Source organism: Hyla sarda, chromosome 3, assembly GCF_029499605.1.
Source record: "Hyla sarda isolate aHylSar1 chromosome 3, aHylSar1.hap1, whole genome shotgun sequence".
Classification (NCBI taxonomy): domain Eukaryota; kingdom Metazoa; phylum Chordata; class Amphibia; order Anura; family Hylidae; genus Hyla; species Hyla sarda.
In genome coordinates, this window is record NC_079191.1 from 158,544,464 (window position 1) to 158,569,013 (window position 24,550).

General features: G+C 43.1%; 1 protein-coding gene across 2 annotated transcripts; it reads left to right on the forward strand.

The window, feature by feature from the left end:
• Nucleotides 1-402: 402 nt before the first annotated feature.
• Nucleotides 403-23,011, forward strand: PPP1R2 (protein phosphatase 1 regulatory inhibitor subunit 2). 2 transcript variants are annotated; one of them, XM_056565371.1, is made up of 6 exons: nt 403-623; nt 6,516-6,623; nt 13,032-13,118; nt 15,334-15,425; nt 18,126-18,278; nt 19,613-23,011. In XM_056565371.1, the coding sequence occupies exons 1-6, from the start codon at nt 505-507 to the stop codon at nt 19,651-19,653; spliced, it is 600 nt and encodes a 199-aa protein (XP_056421346.1). In that variant the 5' UTR covers nt 403-504; the 3' UTR covers nt 19,654-23,011. The 2 variants fall into 2 exon arrangements, with proteins under 2 accessions (XP_056421346.1, XP_056421345.1); XM_056565370.1 differs by lacking the exon at nt 403-623 and adding an exon at nt 662-816.
• The last annotated feature ends 1,539 nt before the right edge of the window (nt 23,012-24,550 follow it).

A 24,550-nucleotide genomic window follows, 5' to 3' on the forward strand; every position in this document is an offset into this window, starting at 1 on the left:
CCAGTTGATATATAAAAATAAGTTTTTTTTTCCTGGAATACCCCTTTTAAGGTGTAAAGTATATGCTATATTAAAATGAAGATGCTTATGAACAAGATAAAGAATTTAGAGGGATATTTATCAAACCCTGTGTAGGGGAAGAGTGGTGCAGTTGCCTATAGCAACCAATCAGATTGCTTCTTTAATTTTTCACAGGCCTCTTTAAAAATAGGTTGCTATGGGCAACAACAGCACTCTTCCTTTACACAGGTTTTGATAAAGCTCCCCCCATACTAAGCCCCCCAGCACCTTCTCTCTACAGCCACTAAAGTCTCTCAGGCAGTACAGGCGCGAGCCTCGTAATTAGAGACCGTGGACGGTCTCCATGGGAACCAGGCAGCGCGCTTAGGTCGTCGACTTGATTACAACCGCCTTGGTGTCACACCGGAAGTGACGTTAGGAAAGCCGCTGCTGATGACGTAGCGAACGGTGTTCAAACACCGTGACTGTGCTCCGGCTACGAGAATGGAGGCGCAAACACACAGGCCCGTTAAAGGCATCCTAAAGAATAAGGACTCCGCGGCCACCGGCGTTCGTGTGCTCAGCAAAGCGAAACTGAGCCGGGATGACGATGACGACCAGAGGTGGGAGTGGTCATGTACGGGGGGCACAGGGGACTGCTGTGGGGAGTGACAGCATGGTGAAGGGTAATGTGACAACTGCGCAGCAGCTGGAGATCTCCATACACCTGACGTACTGGCTACTAAGTTATTGCTGGATCAGCTGCGACAGTCTCCTCCGCTGCGACAGTCTCCTCCGCTGTGGCGACATAATAATGTAGGTTTGAAGTAGATCCCTGGGTTGTACCAGATCTAGGATTCCTATTACATACAAGTAGCTTGAACATTTCCTACAGATCACATGATACAGCTGGAATACCTGAACAAATGGGCACATATAAAGCAGTTTGGGCATTTTTGTTTCACTCTTCAACTAATATAGATACAAAAACAGGCGGTGAATGTCCTGTACAGGTTCAGGAAGATTCAAGTCTGGTGATTGGGTTGGCCAGGGGGAGATGTTTAAAGGGGTACTCCAGAATTTGAATACTTCTCTATCCATAGGGTAGGGCAGTGGTATCCAACCTGCGGACCTCCAGATGTTGCAAAACTACAACTCCCAGCATGCCCGGACAGCCGTTGGCTGTCCGGGCATGCTGGGAGTTGTAGTTTTGCAACATCTGGAGGTCCGCAGGTTGGAGACCACTGGGGTAGGGGATAGGTGTGTGATCTCCAGTATGGGGCCCCAAATCTACCTGCTTGATGGACCTTCAAAGATACACCGCACTGAACTATAAACGCTAGAGGGCCCCTTTAACTTAATTTTCATGCGCCTTGAAAAAAAAAACCCATCCAATGCACTGAGCAGTGTGTATAAGAGCATTGTCAATGCGGAAGATTGCTAGAAACGAAGGGGGATATTTATCTAAGCTGTCTATGTCCCACATCGATATAGACCAAACTGCAGAGCGTTAGGCCGGTCTATTGTGCGCCTAATTTATCAAAAGTCTGTGCACGGTCTTCGGGATTTATGCTTTAGATTGTATTTAAACCCATGGTCTGACATTTCGGCGTACTGTCGTACTTGTCACTGAAAAGTCGCTTTTGATAAATTCAGCTACAATGCATTTCCGTCTAATATAGACTAGAATGCATCATGTTCTAAAAATCCTCTAGCGCAAAAGTTGCACATATTTAGACTGCGACTTTCTGTGCGACAAATTAAGACAGGAAAAACCAGTCTAAATCCTTTGATAAATATCCCCCTAAGTCTGGACCATGTGAGGGAGTTGGTCACTGATCATATCCAGATATGTCTTGGCTTTATCCAGTGATTTCCAGACATACATATTACTGGAAAGGGGAAAAAAAAGTTAGACTAATCGGACCATATCGTGTCACCAAAGGTTTGGGTGAAGCAGCTCTGCCAAACACATCTGTTTTTGTGCAGTTCACACTGGTTTTCAGTGTTACCAGTGCCATAAACTTGCATTCAGCTCTGCAGTAATTTAAAGGGCAACTGTCATGAGATTTTAGCCCCCCAGACTACTACAATGTTGTTACAGATGTCCATAATGTGAGTGTAACCATACCTTTATGGGTTTTCCTCCCTCTTTTATTACTTATAAAATACATTTATCCAGCGGTCTGGCACAGACGGATAGGCGTGGCTTGGGATTCGCAAAACCCCGCCGCGACTATCCTTTCCTTTCACTGCTGGGATCGCTGTGTTGTAAGATGCAGCGCATGCGCCCCTCCCTTCCTATAGTACTGCACCTGCGCAGCGAGCACTCTCTCTGTCAATGCAGGGCGGTGGCATGTGCACATCGGGAGGGGTGGATGCGTTGTGTCTTACTACACAGCGATCCCAGCGCTGAAAGGAGAGGATAGGCATGGCGGCGGCGGCGAAGCTTTGCAAACCCCAAGCCACACCTATCCCACTGTGCCAGACCGCTGGAAAAATGTATTTTATATGTTATAAAAGAGGGAGGAAAACGCATAAAGGTATGGTTACACTCATGTTATGGACATCTGTAACAACACTGTAGTAGTTTGGGGGGGCTAAAATCTCATTACAGTTGTGCTTTAAAGGAAAACTGTCAGCTTTCTCCCCCGCACTAACCAGCCGTACTGGCTGGTAGTGTGGGGGACGCTGATCAGTTTGATGCTTACCATGCCTGGATCCCCCACGCTGTTCGGCCCTAATCTTCTATTTTCGGGATATGTTAATGAGGTGCTAACTGGCATTGGCCGGGCTAACTGGCACTCTGATGTCAATGCCGCCCAGTTCATCAATATTCCTCCCCTCCCTCCGCCTCTACCTCTTCTCCCCGCTCTGTAATGAAGTGAGAGGGGAGGAATATTGATGAGCTGGGCAGCATTGACGTCAGAGTGCCAGTTAGCCCGGCCGGTGCCGGGAGTTGTAATTTTGCAACATCTGGAGGTCCGCAGGTTGGAGACCACTGCTCTATACTGTGCGGTATCCCTATGCCCTGGCTTCAAAAAAATAAACTTTAACTCACCTCCTGTTGGTCCAGTACCGGCCTCACTTGTTTCCTGGGGACGGGAATGTCAGAGAGCTGTCAGCCTATCACCGGCCGCAGCAATGTTCTGCCTCGGCCGGTGATAGGCTGAGCCCACTGTCATGTAAGAAGCCGGCTTCTAACATGACAGTGGGCTCAGCCTATCACCGGACGAGGCGTAACATCACTGCGGCCGGTGAAAGGCTGACAGCTCTCCGACATTCCCGTCCCCAGCGTAAGGCCGATGTAGGTGCGTTAAAGTTTATTTTGTTTACCTTTTGCAGCCCGAGCATAGGGATACCACACAGAATAGAGTGTCATCGCCGGCGGCCTCAACAAACAGGTCGAGGAGGGCAGCACTTGCGGGTGACATGTGAGTATTTACCCCGATGGGGATGTGGGCTGAAGATTAATATGGGGGGGCTAGGAAATAACGTTACATACCGTGGAACCACCAAAAGTTTAAAAAATACCGTGATACGCACATTTGGTCATACCGCCCAGCCCTAGTAGGATATACGAGTAAAGAACAGAATCAGACGGCACATTTCAGATGCCCGAACAGAGAAGTTTGGTGTTTCTGCTTTGAGCAGACACTTCAGAGAAATACACACAGGAGATACGAGTAGTTTGTGTATTATGGGCATCGAGAAGGTTAGAAATAATGTTAGAGGAGGTGACCTAAGAAGAAAATGATTAAATAGGGAAACCTTTTGGATGTTTGTTTTAAATACAAGACACCCTCAGGGTTTAAACTATAGGTTAGATTTGATAATGACATACTAAAATTAATATATGTGAAAAATATCCCTTTGCTGTAAGGAATGCATGCTATATCCATAATAAGATAGTGTGATCAATCATTTTATTAATATGCCATTAACCGCAAAAATAAATGCAAACACCGTTTTTTGTTTTTCCCAACATATGTGAACAGGTACAATTTGGCTGTGGATCCGTTTCAGGTATTCGGTTTATCCGAATCCAGACCGGACTTTCCATTCTTTTGATGTCATGGACATGTGACTAAGTTTTTAGTAATTTTATGTGTCTTAAGCAATGTTTTGTTACTCTATGATTAAGTGTGAAACGCGTCAGTTTTTGTCGTGTGTATGCAAGCTTTCCAATAAAGAAATACCCTGTTTTGACTTCAACTTGGATGCTGGGCATTCTTTTTGTGTGTTGCTAAGCTTTGACTTTCGACCACAGCAACTACTGCCTGCAGATGCTTCGCTGGCCTTTGATGTGATCAATGAAACGGGAGATCTTGCTTGATACACCCTTCAACTCGGCAACTTAGGTCACAGATAGAGATGTAAAATTTCCAATTTGAAATTTTGAAGCCATGGAAAAAAATAATAATAATTATCTCGAAAAAAGGACATTTTTTCAGAAAAAGTAAAAAATAAATAAAAATGGAGTCGTTTAAGGCCGATCTAAGAGGACAACAGAAAAACATGTTTTTAATCCAGGTCTTCCCATCTCTAGTCACAGACAGACATACCAACAATCAGTGGCGTTGGGAACTCCTTCAGATCTGACGCATGACTGCATAAATAGATGTTTAGTACCTCACAAGTAATAAAGTTTAACAGTGGGGATGTAGGCTATGAGAGAAATTACGAGTGATGACAGGTGTGTCAACTAGAGTGTTCTAGTTATTTTGGCCAAGCCCTGTACGTGATGCTAAGGTCAGTGGTTTAAAAGGAGACAATGTCAAAACTTAGTTCAATGTTGGGCCATTAGTGCTGACAAAGTGATTGCAAGCAGTGCGGTTCTGATTTTCATGTTATTTCTTTTTACATGAATTGGTTGACCGTTAACAAAACTTGTTTAGTCTTTTCACTTTCCAATTGATATTACCATTGTAGCAGAAAAAGGTTGTTTGCAATGAATAGTTATTTAGGTCTCTAATATGCTTTCTTTATCCATTCTTCTGAGTTTTCAAGATCTGATAGGTCATTCAATAAGTCTGGGTTCACGTCTGTCTAAAACTCACCGCAATTGATGACAATAGTGCCTTCGTTTTCATCAATTGTTAAAGGAGTACTCTGGTGCAGACGACTACTGCTCCGTCCTGCCAGGGCTGCAAAAAAAAATCAAAATAAGCCATCCCTCACCTTCCTGGGTTCCCGCAGAGCGCCACTACAGCTGATCGGTCCTCCCGTCCATGTTCTTCATACTTCTGTGTGAACGAAGCATCACATGGCGCTCAGCCTATTATGGGCCAAGGCAGAACATCACGGCGGCCGGCGATAGGCTGAGCGCCATGTGACGCTTCGTTCACACGGAAGTATGAAGAAGATAGACCGGAGGACCGATCAGCTGTAGTGGTGCTCCGCGGGAACCCATGAAGGTGAGTGATGGTTTATTTTCATTTTTATTTTTTTCAGCCCAGGCAGGACGGAGTAGGAGTAGTCTGCACCAGAGTACTTCTTTTAAGGATCAGGCATTCATTAAAGTACCATGGGGAAAAACGTATCCCCTATCTAAAAAATAGGGGATAAGTTTTAGATCGCGGGGGGTCCGACCACTGGGACCCCCCACGATCTCCTGTAAGGGGCCCTGTGACCGGCACGTCACGACCCCTGCACAAAGCATATATCTCTATGGGAGAGCCGTTCGGCTATCTCCAGCACTCCCATAGAGATATATGGAGGGGATATGGTGGCCCCCAACTCGTGTGGGGGTCGTGACTCACAGCTTCCATGGGAGAGCCTGGGCCTATCCTTTGGTTAGGGGATACGTTTTTCCGCATGGTACTTCTCCTTTTATTGTGCATATCAGACAGGTTAACAAAGCAAGATGCGTTCCACTGTCCGTCACTCATGCGGCAAGTTCCACAATCCAGCGTTAAAATTGAGTTGGCAGATGAATGTGAACTGTCCCTAAGAAGCTTTAACGTTTACTTCCAGCAGGTAAACTGTTTTGTCCTTGGGACAGACACACGGGCGCCAGAATCCTTACAATTACAGGGGTTTAATTAAAAAACAAGCTACAGCTTGCAGAATGTATAAACTAATCAAATAGAACCTGCTCATCTAACCCAGTCCAGCACTGGCACTTCGGTCCAGCCCCGTGCCTCTCTTTACTGCCCCTGATGTGCCCGCACTGCTCTGCCGATGATGGGCCTAGCATACTGTGATTGGCTGCAGTCAGCATGGAATATCGGCAGAATAGTGAGAGCAAGTCATCGGGGGAGGCAAACAGAGGTATCTGACCTGACTGGGTTTAATCACAGAACCCCTTTAATTGTCATCATGTCAATCAAAGGAATCTTTATTGGCCTGTGGTCATTTTTTTGTTCTCTTTATTATTAAATCAAAAGGATGTTGCCAGAATTAACTGCAGGATTTGTGGGTTTTTTTTTGTTTTTTTTTTGGTAACAAAATAGCTTGGAGATTGTCCTGGTACAATTGGAGACATGGTTATATTTGTACTTTTTCTTTTGCAGTAAGAAGTCACAGAAGTGGGATGAGATGAATATTCTTGCTACTTACCATCCGTCTGATAAGGACTATGGCTTAATGAAAATAGATGAACCAAGTACTCCCTACCACAGGTAATAGCTCCTTGAGTAACAGTTCATCTGGTCAGTATTCTGCTTTGTCCAGATTGTACCTTGTGGATCGGTGACATACATGACAATTGCCAACATACATACTTGACCGAAAGGCATTTTCTTACTCTATCTTGGACGGTGTAGAGACCTTACCCAGCATAGGAGAACTCTTTTTGTTCTTCATTTTTCATAAACTTTATACCATCTTTGGATGACTTCGCTCTTGTTAACATCACCAGCTCTGTTTGTCAGTTGGACCCCCTTCTGAGTGATAAATGGGGGATACCTGCTCACACCTGTGCATAGCACTAGCCAAGCCGTGCCCCCACTTCTGTGTTCTGTCTTCGTCTCTCTGTTAGTAGGGATGGACTGAGCCTAACTGGCAGTGAACAGCAGATTGCAGAAAAGTGAGACTGCTAGTGGCCAAGACATCAGGACTTTATTTTTTCTCAGGTAAGGTGTTTGCGATTAACAAATATTTGGACATTGCCTAAGCTATAAAATGGAGGTAAGTTGTTTGAAATGACAATGACTACTTAAAGGGGTACTCCGGCCCTTTATATTGTTATTCACTAGATAAGAACTGTATATTGGAAATGTAAAGTCTTCCTGTGTTTGACTGTATGTGCAAAGAGGTTGAGCGCATACGTTTTATATGCAGGTGTGAAAGAAATGCTGCAAAGTAAGAATGCTTAAAGTGTTTAATCAATTAACAAAATGCAAAGTGAATGAATCAAATCAGTATTTAGTGTGACCATCATTTGCCTTGAAAACAGCAGCAGTTCTTTTAGATACACCTGCCCACATGTTTTTAAAGGAACATCTTGGAGAACTAACCACAGATCTTCTGTGCATGGAGACTTGCTCGAATTCCAGACAGACACGATTATGTTATATTTGGGGCTCTGTGGAGACCATATGATCACTTTCCGGACACTTTATTTTACTTCAGATAATTCTTAACCCCTTAAGGACCAAGCCCATTTTAACCTTAAGGACCAGGCCAATTTTATTTTTGCATTTTCGTTTTCACCTCCTCGCCTTCTAAAATCCATAACCCTTTTATATTTCCATCTACAGACCCATATAAGGGCTTGTTTTTTTGCGTGACCAATTGTACTTTGCAATGAAACCTCAAATTTTACCATAAAATGTACGGTGAACCCCAAAAATTTTTAGGGAGGAAATTTTAATGAAAAACACAATTTTGCACATTTTGGAGGGTTTCGTTTTCACACTGTACAATTCACAGTAAAAATGACAAGTGTTCCTTATTCTGTGGATCAATACGATTAAAATGATACCCATGGCTAGATACTTTTATATTTTTGTACGGCTTTAAAAAAATCTAAAACTTTTTGTACAAAATCAGTAATCTAAAATCGCCCTATTTTGACCACCTATAACTTTTTTTCATTTTTCCATATATAGGGTGGTATGAGGGCTAATTTTTTGCGCCGTCATCTGTGCTTTTTATCGATACCACATTAGCATATATAAAACTTTTATATGATTTTTTATGAATTTAAGTAAAAATGTGACAAAAACAGTTTTTTTTTTTTTACTTTTAAATGTTTTTTTACATTTACGCAATTCGACGTACGGGATAATTAACATTATATTTTGATAGTTCAGACATTTACGCATGCGGCGATACCAAATATGTTTATAAAAAAAATAAATTACGCATTTTGGGGGTAAAATGGGGAAAACTGACAATTTTTATTGGGGGAGGGGATTTTTCCCTTTTTTTTTTTTTTTTTTTTTACATTTTTCAACTTTCTTCTTCTTACACTTTTTATGTCCCCATAGAGGACTATCTATAGCAATCATTTGATTGCTAATACTGTTCAGTGCTATGCGTAGGACATGGCACTGATCAGTATTATCGGCTATCTTCTGCTCTGGTCTGCTCAATCTCAGACCAGAGCAGGAGACAGACGGAGGCACGTGAGGGGACCTCCGTCCGCCATTACAGATGATCGGATCGCCACGGCAGCGCTGCGGGCGATCCGATCATCTATTTTATCATGCGCATTACCGCAGATGCCGTGATCTGTACAGATCACGGCATCTGAGGGGTTAATGGTGGACATCCACGCGATCATAGATGTCGGCCATTACCGGCAGGTCCCTGGCTGCTGATAGCAGCCGGAACCTGCCATGTATGACGCGAGCACCGCTTCGATGCTCGCGGTCATACACAGGACGTAAATGTACGTCCTGGTGCGCGAAGTACCGCCAAACCAGGACGTACATTTACGACCATGGTCATTAAGGGGTTAATGACATTGCCTGAATGTTTGGAGGAGTCGTCCTGCTGCAGAATAAATTTGGAGCCAGTCAGATAGCTCCCTGCTGGCATTGCATGATGGATAATCAGGATGTCACGATACAGGACACTTGCACGGTATCAGGGATTTGTGCAAATATACCTGATACCGAACCCGATACTTGCTGCCTGGGGGTATTATTAAGTGGCAAACGTTGCTCTAGTTAGTATCCCTGGCACTTAATGCAGTATGGACCCGCTCTGTATAATGTTGCCACACTGCTCCACTTCCATGTGACATTTACATCACTACTTCCTCCATAGTGTTGCATTATGATTATAGCTGTGCAGGCACAGTGGAGTAGGCAGAATAACATAGATGTCACATGCTCCTCTATAGGATGCCATGTTGGGAATGATGAGTAAGTACTACCACCACTATCACTTACATTATACGGATACTACCTACAGGGGGTGGGGGGGGGGTTATTACCTACAGGGGGCTGTAAGATGGTGGAGACAGGAAGAATGCACTCAGTGACAAGTGGGAGGACAAGCTTCCATCACTGCTGGGGCATTGGGAGACTTGAAAAGTTGAGTGACAGGAAGTAAACAGTGAAGAGCTCACACTACTTGTCCAGCTTTATGTACTAATGCTTTCCCAGTCTCCCAAAGAGACTATGGGGGAGATTTAGCAAAACCTGTCCAGAGGAAAAGTTGCTGAGTTTCCCATAGCAACCAATCATGCTTGTAAAAGACGTCATGATGCCTTTGATACGTCATATGTGACATGAGTCAATAAAGTCCCATTATTTTCACTTGAACTGAGGGGTGTGCTGCTGGAATTGTTTTCTTGGATTTACCTACGCAGTCTGCGATTGGGACTGTAATTGTCCGCCTGCACCCCAGGACTCTCTTGGCACTATTGTGGTTGTGCTGCCTACCTCTTGTATTGAACCAATCAGATTGCCTCTTTCATTTTTAGAGGCCTTGTCAGAAATGAAAGAAGTGATCTGATTGGTTGCTATGGGCAACCCAGCAACTTTTCCTCTGGACAGGTTTTAATAAATCTCTCCCTGTATGTCTGGTGCAGGAGCCATATTGGAGACGTGAAGAAAAGTACCAGATGTCACACTTTTTGCCATTGAGGAGTCTTTATGTAGGGCTCACAGTACATCCATAGTTGCTATTGCTAATCTGTGAATTCCTTGCTCTGCACAATGGATATTTTTCCCAGCTTCAATCTTCCCTGCAGCGGCCCCCACTCCATTATGGAGAATATGGCATTTACACATTAGCCATGAGAAAAATATCTTCAGAACGGCTGCACCAATTTTTGCACAGGAAAAATAAAATAAAAATATGCTATCGGGGCATCCATGATGGATACATGTCTCACTGCATTTCTCAGCATTTAGGACACCATTAATCCTAACAAAATGCCCACCTCAGTTTGAAGGAATGTTGCTTGCAGACCCTCATTATTGTAACTCTTTCCAGTAACTCTTTCCAACTGGTTTCTATTAAGCTATATATTTAAATGATTTGACTCCTCGTTCCAGAACAACTGCTGCTATTTTTCTGCACCCCATGGGGGAGATTTGTCAAAACCTGTGCAGAGGGAAATGTGCCCAGTTGCCCATAGAAACCAATCAGATCGCTTCTTTCATTTTGCAGAGGCCTTGTTAAGAATGAAAGAAGCAATCTGATTGGTTGCTATGGGCAACTGGGCACATTTTCCTCTGCACTGGTTTTGAGAAATCTCCCCCATGTCTCTATATTTTCGTGTATAATTTCAGTTGCTTGGCCATGTTTCCATATTGAAGGTATGGCTTTTTGGCTGCAATTCCTCCATGAAGACCACTTCTGGCTAGACTTCGGTAGATGGGTATAACTGGGTCCCACTAAGTTCTGCCAGTTATGGACATCTTCCAATTTCAGAGGTAGCTAAACATGATCGGGGAGATTTATCAAAATCTGTCCAGAGGAAAAGTTGCTGACTTGCCCATAGCAACCAATTAGATCGCATCTTTCAGAGGCCTTTTCAAAAATGAAAAAAGCAATCTGATTGGTTGCTATGGGCAACTCAGCAACTTTTCCTCTGGACAGATTTTGATAAATCTCACTTGATGTGGTTTTCATCTCCTGTACGGAGTGCATCTACAGTCTTCAATGTTCTCTGTTATTTGTGCTTTTCAAAAGAGCTTAAACAGCACATCTTGAAACACCATTCTGCTTTGAAATATTTTCCTGGGGGGGGAGACCTGGCTTAAAGGAGAACTCCAGAATATAAAAATTGTCCTCCATACTGCCAGCAGAAAAAAAAAAAGATGTAGATACCTTCGTTCGCTCCCCCGGGGCCTCCGGTAACCGTCTCCGGTCTCCGCCGCAATCCTCTTCCTGGTTGCCGGTGGTCTGCGAGTCGTACTGCACTCAGCCAATCACCGGCCGCAGTGAAGTCCCGGATTGGCCGGCGATAGGCTGAGCGGCAGTGTGAGAACGCTTCAAGACACAAAATTCTTCACTACACTGCCGGGGCCGAAAACGTCACACATCAACCACCATCAACCAGGAAGAGGATTGCGGCGGAGACTGGAGACTGTTACCGGAGGCTCCGGGGAAGCGAAGGAAGGTATTGTACATCTTAATTTTTTTTTACTGCCGGCAGTATGGGGGACAATTTTTATATTCTGGAGTTCTCCTTTCATGACTGTGGTTCAGCCATGGTCATAATCATCAGCTATAGTCCTACAAAATCCCTGACTTTGGGCAAGTGTACTTAAAGGAATTGATGGTGTCTTCAAGTTAATATTTGGTTGACCACCCTTTTGCCTTTATTTAGATTTCTCTTTTGTTAATGTATTTAGCATTTTGTTAATTGATGAAGGTGAACTATTAACATTTCTACTTTTCAAAGCTTTCTTGCAATGCTGCAGTTTTCCACATGTTCCTAAAATGTTTGCACAGTACTGTAGATATGGCACATCTTGGCTAATAGTGCTTTTTGCTCATTAAATACTGCAAGTTTTTTTTTAGAGATGCATTACCTTTACACTTAAAGGGGTTCTCCACTGCTTTAACCTTCTTTGGCCAGTTAGTACTGTGACTATATGTCATTAACGCTTTCTTTCCTGTTGCTAATGCTACTATATGTGTGTGTTTGTTTTTTTCCTTTTTTTAACAGACCCGGAAGCTGGTGATTTCCTTAGTTTGCTGGCTTGCCTCGACCACTTTTTTTTTTTTTTCTCCCGCCACCATCTTGCCATCGATTCGTCACCCTACAGGGTGTTGTGTGGGGGCCGGCCTGCCCCTCGCTCCGTTCATGCCTGCCTCCCGCGCTAATGAATATTCTGCCGTCATAAGCGCGCACCATCTTTACTTTCAGCTTTTTCTAAGCTGAATGCTGATTGGGATGCTTGCGGCGAATCGGCTCTGGTGATTGGCGCATGCGCAGTTCGTCCTCGACCGTGAGGGTCATCTGTGCATGTGCCATTGTGATGTCAGCCTTGGGCCTGACGCGCTGGGGGATTGTTAACACTATGACGGCAGAATATTCATTGGCGCGGGAGGCGGGCACGAACGGAGCGAGGGGCAGGCCGGCCTCCCACACAACACCCTGCAGCGTGACGTATCGATGGCAAGATGGCGTCGGGAGAAAAAAAAAGTGGTCGAGGCAAGCCAGCAAACTAAGGAATTAACCAGCTTCCGGGTCTGTTCAAAAAGGTAAAAATAAATAAAAAAAAAAACACATATAGTAGCGTTAGCAACAGGAAAGAAAGCGTTAATGACATATAGCCACAGTACTAACTCGCCAAAGAAGGTTAAAGCAGTGGAGAACCCCTTTGATGTGCAAGCATGGGATCCACTATAACCATTTAGATCCAGGTGTATTATCATAGACTGACAGTGTGGTTTGATAGTAGGTGACAATATTGCATTCTTAGCCCTGAGCCATAGAGCTCTTTGGCAAGAACACATTCATAACAATACAACTCTTTGAATACCTATTCATTAGAATGTTTATGCGCATAGCCACTGGTCTGGTAAAGTTTTATGTTTTTTGTAGACAGGGATGAAATGAATGGAACCATGATAAAACGGTAGGGTTATTTATTTTATTTTTTTTTCCTTTGTAGAATGGTTGGCGATGATGAGGATGATGAAGGAGCCATGAGTGATTCAGAGTGCAATGAAGCATTAACAGCTGATGTATTGGCTCAAAAGTAAGTTTGACTTTTCATAAATTGTTACAGCTTCTGTCTCCACCAGTTAAAGGTTTTTACACGAAAAAACTGCTTCCTCCATAGTGTTGCATTGCGCTCATAGCTGCGCAGGCGCAGTGAAGTAGGCAGAGTGACAAGGATGTCACATGCTCCTCCATGGTTATTTAGTATAGAAAAAAAGACTGCTCAGGGGCAACCTAATAACTATGTATAAGTACATCAGGGGCCAGTACAGAGATCTCTCTTATGATTTGTTTATACCCAGGACTGTACACCAGCATAGATGGGGGTTCTTTTCTGTAAGAGCAGTGAGACTATGGAATATTTGTTTTTCTCCAGAATACCCCTTTAACCCCTTGAGGACCAGGCCATCGTTCATTCTTGCACTTTTAGTTTTTTTACTCCTCTTCTACAAATCATAACTCTTTTAATTTGGCACCTACAGACCCATATGAGGGCTTTTTTTTTTTTGTTTTTGAAAAAAATACATTTTGTAACTTTTGAGAGCTTCTGTTTCTACATGGCGCACTTTTCGGTAAAAATTAGGACCATGCAATTTACTCCTGCAGCGACACCACAAATGTTTTATATTTATTTATTGTTTAAATTATTTATTTAACACCTTGGGGACCAAGGGCGTACCTGTACACCCTTGTCCTGCTTCCCTGCTATGACGCAGGGTCACGGGATGACCCTGTGTCATAGCCGGGTGGTTTCGCTATCAGCCACCAGTACCTGTGTCTAATGCCGGTCATCACCGATGGTGACGCCCGGCATTAACATCTTAGACGCGGCAACTCAAAGTTGATTCAGGACCGCCACAGTGAAATTGCAGCATCTTGAACAGCTGAGAGGACCGGGGAGGGTCCCTCCTTACCTCCATTTCCGTCCGATCGGCGATCTGCTGCTCCATGTCTGCTCAGCAGGCTGGAGCGGCAGAGCGCCGATAACACTGATCAATGCTATGCTATGCTATGGCATAGCATTGAACAGTGTATGCAATTAGAAGATTGCATGTAATAGTCCCCTATGGGAACAAAAAAATTATGTTAAAAAAAATAATAATAATAAATGCGATTTAAGCCCATCCCTAATAAAAGTTTGAATCGCCCCCATTTTCCACCCCAGCACCACCACAGAGATGGACTCCTCCTCCAGTGGTTTCCTGCTCCTGCAGGAAGCCTGGAGTAGTCCATGCCTCCGGTGGTGTGGATATCGTGATGGTGGGGAGGTCCAGAGGAGGCTGTTCTCTCCTAGTTGGGGGAGTTTTTTCTGGGCCTCTGATACTCCCTGGTTGGGGGGTTTCTCCGTGTTGTGCCCCCAGCAGCAGCATTCCGTTTTTTTAGTTAGGATTTAGTTTGCTCTGTGCAGTGATGACAGCATGGTGCCGTAGTCGAGATTGCAGGGGTCACCAGTGGCAGGACCCCCGCGATCAGACCTCTTATCCTCTATCCTTTGAATAGGGCATAAGATGTCTAGGGGTGGCGTACCCCTTTAATAAAACATTTTAGGGTTATGCCATAAACATCAACATACTTAAAGGGGTTCTCCGGTGCTTAAACATCTTATCCCCTATCCAAAGGATAGGGGATAAGATGCCTGATCGCGGGAGTCCCGCCGCTGGGGACCCCCGGGATCATGCACGCGGCACCCCGTTTGTAATCAGTCCCCGGAGCGTGTTCGCTCCGGGACTGATTACGGGTGACTACAGGGTAGGCGGCGTGTGACGTCACGCTCCGCCCCTCAATGCAAGCCTACGGGAGGGGACGTGATGGCTATCACTCCCCCTCCCATAGGCTTGCATTGCAGGGCGGGGTGTGACGTCACACGGGGGCGGAGGCTTGATGTCACACGCTGCCCGCCCTGTAGTTGCCTGAACACGCTCCGGGGACTGATTACAAACGGGGTGCCGCGTGCATGATCACGGGGGTCCCCAGCGGCGGGACTCCCGCGATCAGGCATCTTATCCCCTATCCTTTGGATAGGGGATAAGATGTTTAAGCACCGGAGAACCCCTTTAAGTGGCTTAGTATTGATAGATTGCCCTAAACTACAAACAAACCATTTTCACTTATTACTTATACAGTGCAAGCTTCACCCTCATTGGAACAGTGTCAGGATAATGTAAATATTGGCATTGCACAATATTATGATACAAAAGTTTAAAAAAATATATATACAGCTGGAAGTTTTTTAATGGCTTGAATGCTTTTAGGTTAGAAGCCGCAGAAGGAAGAGATCCTAAATTCCTCACACAAGAAGAGAGTAGTGAAGAGGAGGACGAGGAACTGACACCTGAAGAGAGAGGTACGATAAAGTTATTCTAGTATGGCAAAACCCTTCGATCTGGAGTTAATCCTGTGTAACGCAGTATAAAATTTGATGCAAGTAATCTGTTTTCCCTTTAGTCTTGACAGCAGCACAATAACCATGTCCCCTGGAGCTTGCAGGACCCTTGAAAATTTTAATGAATAAACTGAATTATGCATATCTTCCTGCTAATATTAGCTCCTCCTGCCCCCAGGTCCAATGAGTTAATTATAAAGTAGTTAAAGGGGTACTCCAGTGGAAAATACTTTTTTTTAACAGGTGCCAAAAAGTTAAACAGATTTATAAATGACTTCTATTTAAAAATCTTAATCCTTCCAGTACTTATCAGCTGTTGTATGCTCCAGAGAAAGTTGTAAAGTTCTTTTCTGTCTGACCACTCTCTGCTGACACCTCTGTCCATGTCAGGAACTTTCCAGAACAGCAACAAATCCACATAACAAACCTCTCCTGCTCCTCTCCTCCTGGATAGTACCTGACATAAACAGAGCACTGTGGGTCAGACAAGAATTATACAACTTCCTCTGCAGCATACAGCTTCAAGTCCTTGGCCTTCTGTATGTGGAGAAGTTTTATTTAAAGAAAGACTGACATAGCGGCAACCTGGACACCTAAAAAATCCATTTTTTATTTATTTTAGGATGTGAGGTGTTGAAGGGAAGGCAGAATTAACACTCTTATTTAATAAAAACCTTTTTCTCCCTGGCATAAGTCTCCACTCCTAGAATGAGCTAGTGTGTCCAGAAAAAACTCTAGCTTTTAATATGGACCTACTTACCTCCAGTCTGTTAGATTGAATGCTGTCAGATTGTGGCATAGTTGAGTCCCCTGTGACACCAGATCCTGCATATAGGAAGCTTTCAGTATGTCCCTTGACTCATTGTCGTGAGTAGGGAAACAGGATCTATCTGGCCAAAACAGAGTGAATGCTGTTACTGAGACCTGTTCCTGTTTGACCTTTGGTATCATAAAGGTTGGCGGGAAAATATATGCTAGACTGAAGTTCCAAGATGTTGACATTGCGCCCACCACCATTGAATGGTCCTTTTGAATAAAGGGAACAAAAAATCTCTAGTTTGGTGGCCATCACAACACTCCTGTCTGTTTTTGAGAAAGAGGGACTGGCTCCAGGTTGGCTAAAGACAGGAGATCTAATATGGACTGCTCAAATAGGTCTCTTTATTACCTGAAGTTCCGGAGATCTTATAAGACTGAGTTTCCGCACGTGTGCGCCGGTAAAATCATCAAGGGGCTGTCTTCACACACAACAGACAAAGCAGCCAAGCACCCTTTCATCACCTGACTTGTGATGTATTGTCTCGGACTGCAAACCAAGCTGGGAAAGGTCTGAGACAACACTCATTTTGTAGGTTGCAAAATATGAACTTCCAGGAAAAAAAGACCAAGAAATTTGATAATAGCCACCAAGCACAGGCAAGTGAAGTAGCACTGTGATGACTTCCGGTGACGTTCTGCAATGACACACAGCCAGCACCGATAAACAGACACTGCCGGCGCTTGCTTCTAGTAATCCCTTAATAAATAAATAAATAAATATATATATATATATATATACACACATATACATACAGCAGCACACTGCCAGCACAAGGATATAGGTGAAATGAACATGCAGATAAAACATGGAGAGCTATACAGCTATGGTGTAATAGACGCAAATATATATAATCTATCGAGGCCGCATGGACCATCATGCAGAGGCAGGGAGGGAACCCAGACATAGGGAAAATACCAGAAACCCAGACGTAGGGAAAATCATATACCAGCAACCCAGGAATCCAGACATAGGGAAAATCCCACAACGGAGGAAGGTAAACCTGGTCCTGAAATCACTGGATAAACTTGTGGGCAGGGGAGCTTAAATTAGCAGGAGAAGGTACTTAATTTAGTTTAATTGCCTAAGGTCCCCTACTATTGTGCTGCTGATGCTTGGGAATACTAAAGTGTCTATGTAGTACTTTAGATTTGCCTAATTATTCACCTGCCTGCAGTGCATACTTTTAAAGTCACTATTATAGGTCACCAGAAAAATGTGTGTGTGTGTATATATATATTATGAATGAATTTTTTTTTTTATGCTGTAGATTTGCTAGTATATACAGTGCATTTGGAAAGGCTTTAGATACTTTCACTTTTTATACATTTTGTTGTGGCCTTGTGCCATATTGGCACCCATCAATCTACACTCAGTACCCCATAATGAGAATGTGAAACATTTGAACATCTCTGAAGACATTGGAAAATGGTTGTCCACTGATGGACCCGACAGAGCTTGAGAGGATCTGCAGAGAAAAAATGGCAGAAAATCCCCAAATCCTACTGTTCAAACCTTGTGGCATCGCATCCAAGAAGTCTGAGCGGTGTGATCGCTGCCAAGGGTGCTTTATCTAAGTATTGAGTAAGGGGTCTGAATACTTATGCCAGTGAAATACTTTTCAAAGATTGCTAACATTGTTTTCATATTCTCATTGTGGGGTATTGAGTGTAGAATGATTTTTTTGGGGAGGGGAATTAGATACATTTCTGCAATGTAACAAAATGTGAAATGTCAAAGGTTACGAAGACTTTCCAAATGCAATGTACTAACCAAATGGTAATCTCACCAAGTAAACTGGTTTCTTATTAGGGATCTCTTTATTCATCCTGTCAATCTTTCAGAAAAGAAAAGAGAGTTTGAAATGAGAAGAAAGCACCATTATAATGAGGCAATGAATATCAAGCTGGCCAGACAGTTAATAGCAAAAGAACTTGCAGGGGAAGATTATGAGGATGAAGAAGATGAAGAAATGCAAGATATAACGGACACAGAAGGTATATCTACTGAACTTTGTCACTAACCTACCATCTTAAACTGACTACTTTGCAGTTTGTCAGATTACCGTATATACTCGAGTATAAACCGAGTTTTTCAGCTGAAAACGCCCCCCTCGGCTTATACTCGAGTGAACTCTCCGCCTGTCAATCCCTTCATCAGTGGTCTTCAACCTGCTGACCTCCAGATGTTGCAAAACTACAACTCCCAGCAAGCTCGGTGTTGTAGTTTTGAAACCTCTGGAGGTCCACAGGTTGAAGACCACTGCGGCCTTTGTCATCATCCAGCCCCTCCTCTTTTGTTTTGTACTCTCCTCCCCTTGGCGGAACGTTAGGGTGAGCAGGTCCGTGCCATCTATGCTGCAGGTACCGTCTGGTGGACCGTCCGGTAGTCGAGTCAATAACTTTTCCTGGGTTTTTGGGGTACAATTCGGGGCCTCGGCTTATATTCTGGTCGGTTTATACTCGAGTATATACGGTAATAAACACATCAGGCTATATGAATGTAAATGTATGTATGTATATAAACCCAATGCAGAGTGTAAGGGTGCAGTACAATGCACAGCTTTCTCTGGCCCTGCATCGGGATTAATGTAGTATATTTATTTACGGAAGGTTAACTTTTTGTTTTAACCCCTTCATGGCTGGGGCAATTTAAAATTTGTTAGTTTTCATTTTTTCCTCCTCACCGTTTAAGAGCCATCACACAGCAGCATCTGTTAGCCCATTCCATGTTGCAGTACAGTAGAGGGGTCTTCTTGAGCTTGCACTTCTTTACATAAGAGTAGAGTAGCTGTACTCCTGAATCAGAATTAAAAAAAATGCAGTTTACTACAAAAAAAAGGTTTTGTTTTTACCCAATTCACTGTGCAGTAAAATCTGTATTCCTCATTCTCCAGTCTGGTATGAATACAGCCAAATGCAATTCATATAGTTTTCATCATGTTTTGCTACCTTTTTTAAATGTATTATTTCTAATTGTATTATGTTTTTAATAAACATTTGCTGCCTGACCCTATAACTTTTTTACTGTTCTGTCTATAAAGCTAAAACTTTTTGAATTATAAAAATTTTTTGTGGAATGTGAGCAAAACATAACTTTTGGCATTTGGTATTTTTTACGTTTACACTATTCGTTTTTCATTAACGTTATATTTTTATAGTTCCAACATTTGTGCACAAGCCGATGTTTGAGGGGTTTTTGGTTTGCATTTTTTTATATTTGAAAAAATGGAAAAGGGGGTGAATACAGTTTTGCATTATGGAATTAAAAAGAAAAAAAAATTAAAGCATAAATTTTTTTTATTTTATTCAATATTTTCTTTATATTCCAGCTCACCCTGACCAGCTGCAGAGTAATGAACAATTACTATAGAGGAAACGTCAGTTTGTTGCACCGCTTGCTGAAGGTCTATTTCTTGCCACCACACTGCACAAGTGCTGATCCGCAGACCTATGGACTAAAGGCAGATGAATGATTTTCTGTTACCAATGTTATGTTGTGAGGGCCCTTAATTCATAAGCCAATTCTTAGTAATGATTTACAAGCTTGCCTGGCACATTCTGTTTCCTAGGCAGGCACAGAAGAATACAAGTATTGGTTTATACTCGCAGCAAACTACATGCCATATGTTAGTCATTTAATAGAGTCATTTATGGCTTTCTGCATATGGGTGCCTTGGTTAAAAGGTTTGGAACTGTTTTTTTCTTTCTTCCATTAGAAAATGAGACCGCACGGAGGCACAGAATACAGTCTCCATCTTTATTGTATTCAGACATTAAAAAAAATTTATGGATCTACTAATGGTTGGATGTTGACAACCATAGAATTGCTTAAAAAAAAAAAAAATCCTGTCCGGAGATTGTATCATACTGGTCTACAAAGTAAAATATTTGCGTCAGGATGAGAAGTGCTATAATCAATCCTTGTAGAAGTTGGAATGTATAAAGGCCATCAGATGGACTGCAGTATATAATCTGTTATGTCATTGTATTCAGTCTAAAGCTGTTGTAATTTATCCATCAAACATTTTTATTTTGGCCTTTAGCTAGTCAGCTTCTGAATAAATGTACAATCTGAGTTGAGTTGGACAGAACTATACAAAATGCACTGATAATTTTGTACAGTGTGTGTGTGTGTGTGTGTTTGGAAAGCTATGAACGCCATATCCTATAATATAGATATGATTCGGATATAGTGCAATGAAGAAGCCATTCACCAAAAATGATGCTAGCGTTAAGTCAAAATGTAGCTTATGTGACTACAGTTAACCTCTTGGTAATGTCTTCAATGGGTATTCCAGGATTTCTTTCTTCAGGCTCTGAGCCCATGATGTCAAGTTACAATGTTTCTATTACCTCAGTGCGCCACTTTGTCACGTTTTCACATACAGGAACTTCACCCAAAAGTGCTGTAGCGCAAGTCTTTGTATTTTACTGTTGTCCCAGCATTCCATGCGGCCAAAGACAATGTCCTAATTTACATGGTCTCTAGGGGCATGGCCATGTTGCAGTGAGTGGGCAAATAGCAAGATGGAAGGGATTTACTGAAGTAATACCGGGTGTGGTTCTCTATCAAATGAAAACAGGACAAAGTGACGCACACTGGTAAATTGAAAAAAAAAAAAAAGCTTGAAAAGCTCTTAAAAATGCTCCCGTTAAGTAAATCTCTTTTAACAATTTTAAAAGATGGTAGCAACAACAGTCCTGGTATAGCATTTTCTTTTGAGATATAAACTTAAATTTGCTGCCCCCACCCCAAAGCTATCATTTACAGTTTATACCCAAACAGAATACTGCCCTCTAGCCCCACTGTACAACGGTTACATCTTATGTAAGTGCTAAAGGCAAATGTCTGTGGTTATGTGACCTAGAGACAGCTCACTTTCCCATGAGCTGGCTCACTTTCCCATGAGCTGGCTCACTTTCCCATGAGCTAGAAATGCCCAGGTTAAAAGCACATCTAAACATTTTCGATTTTGGCTTAATTTTGCTAGCAAACACTTATAGTGCGGGTGATGCTGATTACAGTGGACTAAACCCCTTTGTAATCCATCTGCCCGAAAATGTAAATATGCAAATGAGTTGGCTTGGTGCATTCAGGGTGTTTTCTAGCCCCAAGTGAACAGGATGTCTGCCCACATCTTCCAGGTTAACAACCGCTTTATGTTCCTGCCCAGTGAGATTGTGAGTAGAGAGATCTCACGTGCTGTTGGCTAACTGCGCATGTGCTATAAAGATGGCTACGGCTGTAAAGCTACATCCAGAGGTGGTGCATGACCCAATGTCACTGCAAGAGAGATCTCATGGGAGAGGAACATGAAGAGGGTGTTAACCTGGAACATGGGGATTGACAGTCTTTGTGCACTCGGCGTTAGGGAACGCCCCAAGTACACCAAGCCTTCTCATTTAAATAATCACGTTTTTGGACCTGCACTATAAGCCTGTACCAATATAAAAACTTATTACCTATCCACAGTATAGGTGAAAAGTATCAGTGTGGGTTTTAATGCCACTAGGACACCCACTGCTCATGTTTTTAGCAGTATGACCCCTACTGTACCTATAACTCATCATGTAAATGAAGCAGATATTGAGCATGCGTGCTGCCATTCTTTTATTATAGGAGTGCTAACAATAGTCAAGCACTATGCTCTCCATACTAATCTTTTGGATAGGTGTTAAGTTTTAGTTTTGGGATAACCCCATTAACTAACTCAGTCTCATATCTAATATAAGAACATCTTTTTCAGTACATATAAACACAACAGCTTAAACAATCTCTGAATTATTTTCTGAATAAACTGTTTACCTATCAGGATGAGTTCTTTACGCATACATATTTAGTTACACAATGCATAATTCACATTAAGCATTTTTCCACATTGCTTTGTCTTTTATACACAGTGTTTTATGTATAAAATGGTCTTTTATAGGTCTATAACAACCAGTCAGCTCCAGCAAGTACTGGGACAATTATTTCTAGAATGTTAGCTAAAAGCATCACTGACTTTTCATTTGTATCAGCACATATTCACAAAAGGCCTACACATTCTAGTTCAGTTGACTCTTATTGCAAATATCCAGCTTAGGTAAGGATGTGTAGTTAAAGAGGACCTATCATGATCTAAACTCTGCCTTTCTTTTCATACAAAACCCCCTCTTTCTACCTGATTTATTGTGCTCTTGGCTGCTCATTCAGCCATACTAGTGTGAGGGAGGAAAGGGGCGTGGCCCAGCTGTGAACACAGCAGCCGGCAGCTCTGAATCTTCTGTTTACAACTGCATGTGCAGAGAGAAGAAAGATCAAAGCTCGGATAGTAAAATGAATGAGGGCATGCAGTAAGGCAGAGTCAGGAGTATGCCCTGCTGTGCTATAAGCACAGTGCTGGCTCCTGCATGATTGACAGGCAGGGAGCAGTGCTGAGCTTGTCTGTGTCCCGGCTGCAGTCTGAGATTTAGAACTCCAGCATGAGAATGAAATCTATAAAAAGGGCTTGCGGCCAGGACTGGTAAGGAGACCCCTAGTGGTAATTTTTTCAAAGTTGAAAATTAAATAGATAGAAGCATATTTTTTTAATAACATGTAATTGGAAAGTTATTCTGCATACATTAATCTATAATATATCAAAAGTTTGTTTGATGAAAGGTACCCTTTAAGAACATCTAACCTACTGAACCATCCAGGGACTGGGTCCTGTGTATTATGTGTATCAATAAATGATCAGAAAGTGTGTCTTTTCAGTTTATTTATTTTGTACAGCAAGTATTTTGCTATTCGATAGAGATGCCAGGAGAAAAAAAACTTATACAATTCGTAACTTTTAGATTTCAAAGTCTACTTTTTTCACACTAAAAATTAAAGAAGGACTTATGCTCTGTGCACATTTACTTATGCAGTTGAGATATACAGTGGGCAGAACAAGTATTTGATACACTGCCGATTTTGCAGGTTTTCCAAAGCATTTAGAGGTCTGTAATGTTTATCATAGGTACTATTCAACTGTGAGCGACACAATCTAAAACAAAAAATCCAGAAAATCACATTGTATTGTTAAAAAAATAAATAAAAAATTATTACCATTTTACTGCAGGACATACCGTATATGCCGGCGTATAAGATGACCCCCAACTTTTACAGTTAAAATATAGAGTTTGGGATATACTCGCCATATAAGACTACCCCTCCTACCGCGATGTACGGTACCTTGTAGTTCCCCCCACATTAGGTAGGCAGTATAGTTCCCCCACAATAGTAGGCAGCTCCCCCACATTAGTAGGCAGCTCCCCCCACAATAGTAGGCAGCTCCCCCACATTAGGTCAGCAGTTACCCCACATTTGTAGGCAGCTCCCCCCACATTTGTAGGCAATTCCCCCACATTAGGTCAGCATTTCCCCCACAATAGTAGGCAGCTCCCCCCCAACAGACATACAGCTTCCAGCCATATACAGTGTATGGCTGCAGGCTGTACGTCTGTACTGGTCTGCCCCCACAGTGTTCCGATCACTGCTCCTCCGGCCCGGGTCACCATCTACTGCTATGGCCTATGGACCATATCAGTAGGTGCCGGGACCGGGGAGCGGTGACCGGATCACTTAAGATAGCACGGCCGGTCACTCACCAGGCCCCGGTTGGCGCACGTCCTCCTGGTCCTACGCTCCTCTGCCTCTATGGTTGTAGGCATGTGACGTCACTGACGTCCCGTGCGTACAACCATAGAGACGGAGGACCGGACCGCAGGAGGACGCCGGGAATGGTAAGTAACCGTTGGACAGCCTTATGTCCCGAAAAGATTTTTCGGGACACGGATGTCCGGCATAGGAATACTTATGATTATCTGCCCGGGCCGGCTCCCGTGTGTGGCTGCAGGCGGGGGCCGGCCAGAGCAAGTAAAAACTAATACTGTATACTAAAAACCAGGGGGCCTCCAGCTGTTGTAAAACTACAACTCCCAGCATACCCGGACAGCCTTTACCGTGCTGGGAGTTGTAGTTTCACAACAGCTGGAGGCACCCTGGTTTTTAGTATACAGTATTAGTTTTTACTTGCTCTGGCCGGCTCCCGCCTGCAGCCGCACACAGGAGCCGGCCTGGGCAGATAATCAGAAGTTTTCCTATCCCGGACCTCAATACCCGGCGTATAAGACGACCCCCGACTTTTCAGAAGAAAATTCGGGGTTAAAAAGTAGTCCTATACGCCGGGATATACGACTATTTGATCACCTACCAACCAGTAAGAATTCCATCTCTCACAGACCTGTTATTTTTCCAT

Excerpts from the sequence above, each read along its gene's own strand:
- PPP1R2 (XM_056565370.1), top strand. The coding sequence starts at position 677 with ATGGTGAAGGGTAATGTGACAACTGCGCAGCAGCTGGAGATCTCCATA. Across the intron at positions 6,624-13,031 it reads CCAAGTACTCCCTACCACAG|AATGGTTGGCGATGATGAGG; the intron begins GTAATAGCTCCT and ends TTTCCTTTGTAG. Across the intron at positions 13,119-15,333 it reads GCTGATGTATTGGCTCAAAA|GTTAGAAGCCGCAGAAGGAA; the intron begins GTAAGTTTGACT and ends GAATGCTTTTAG.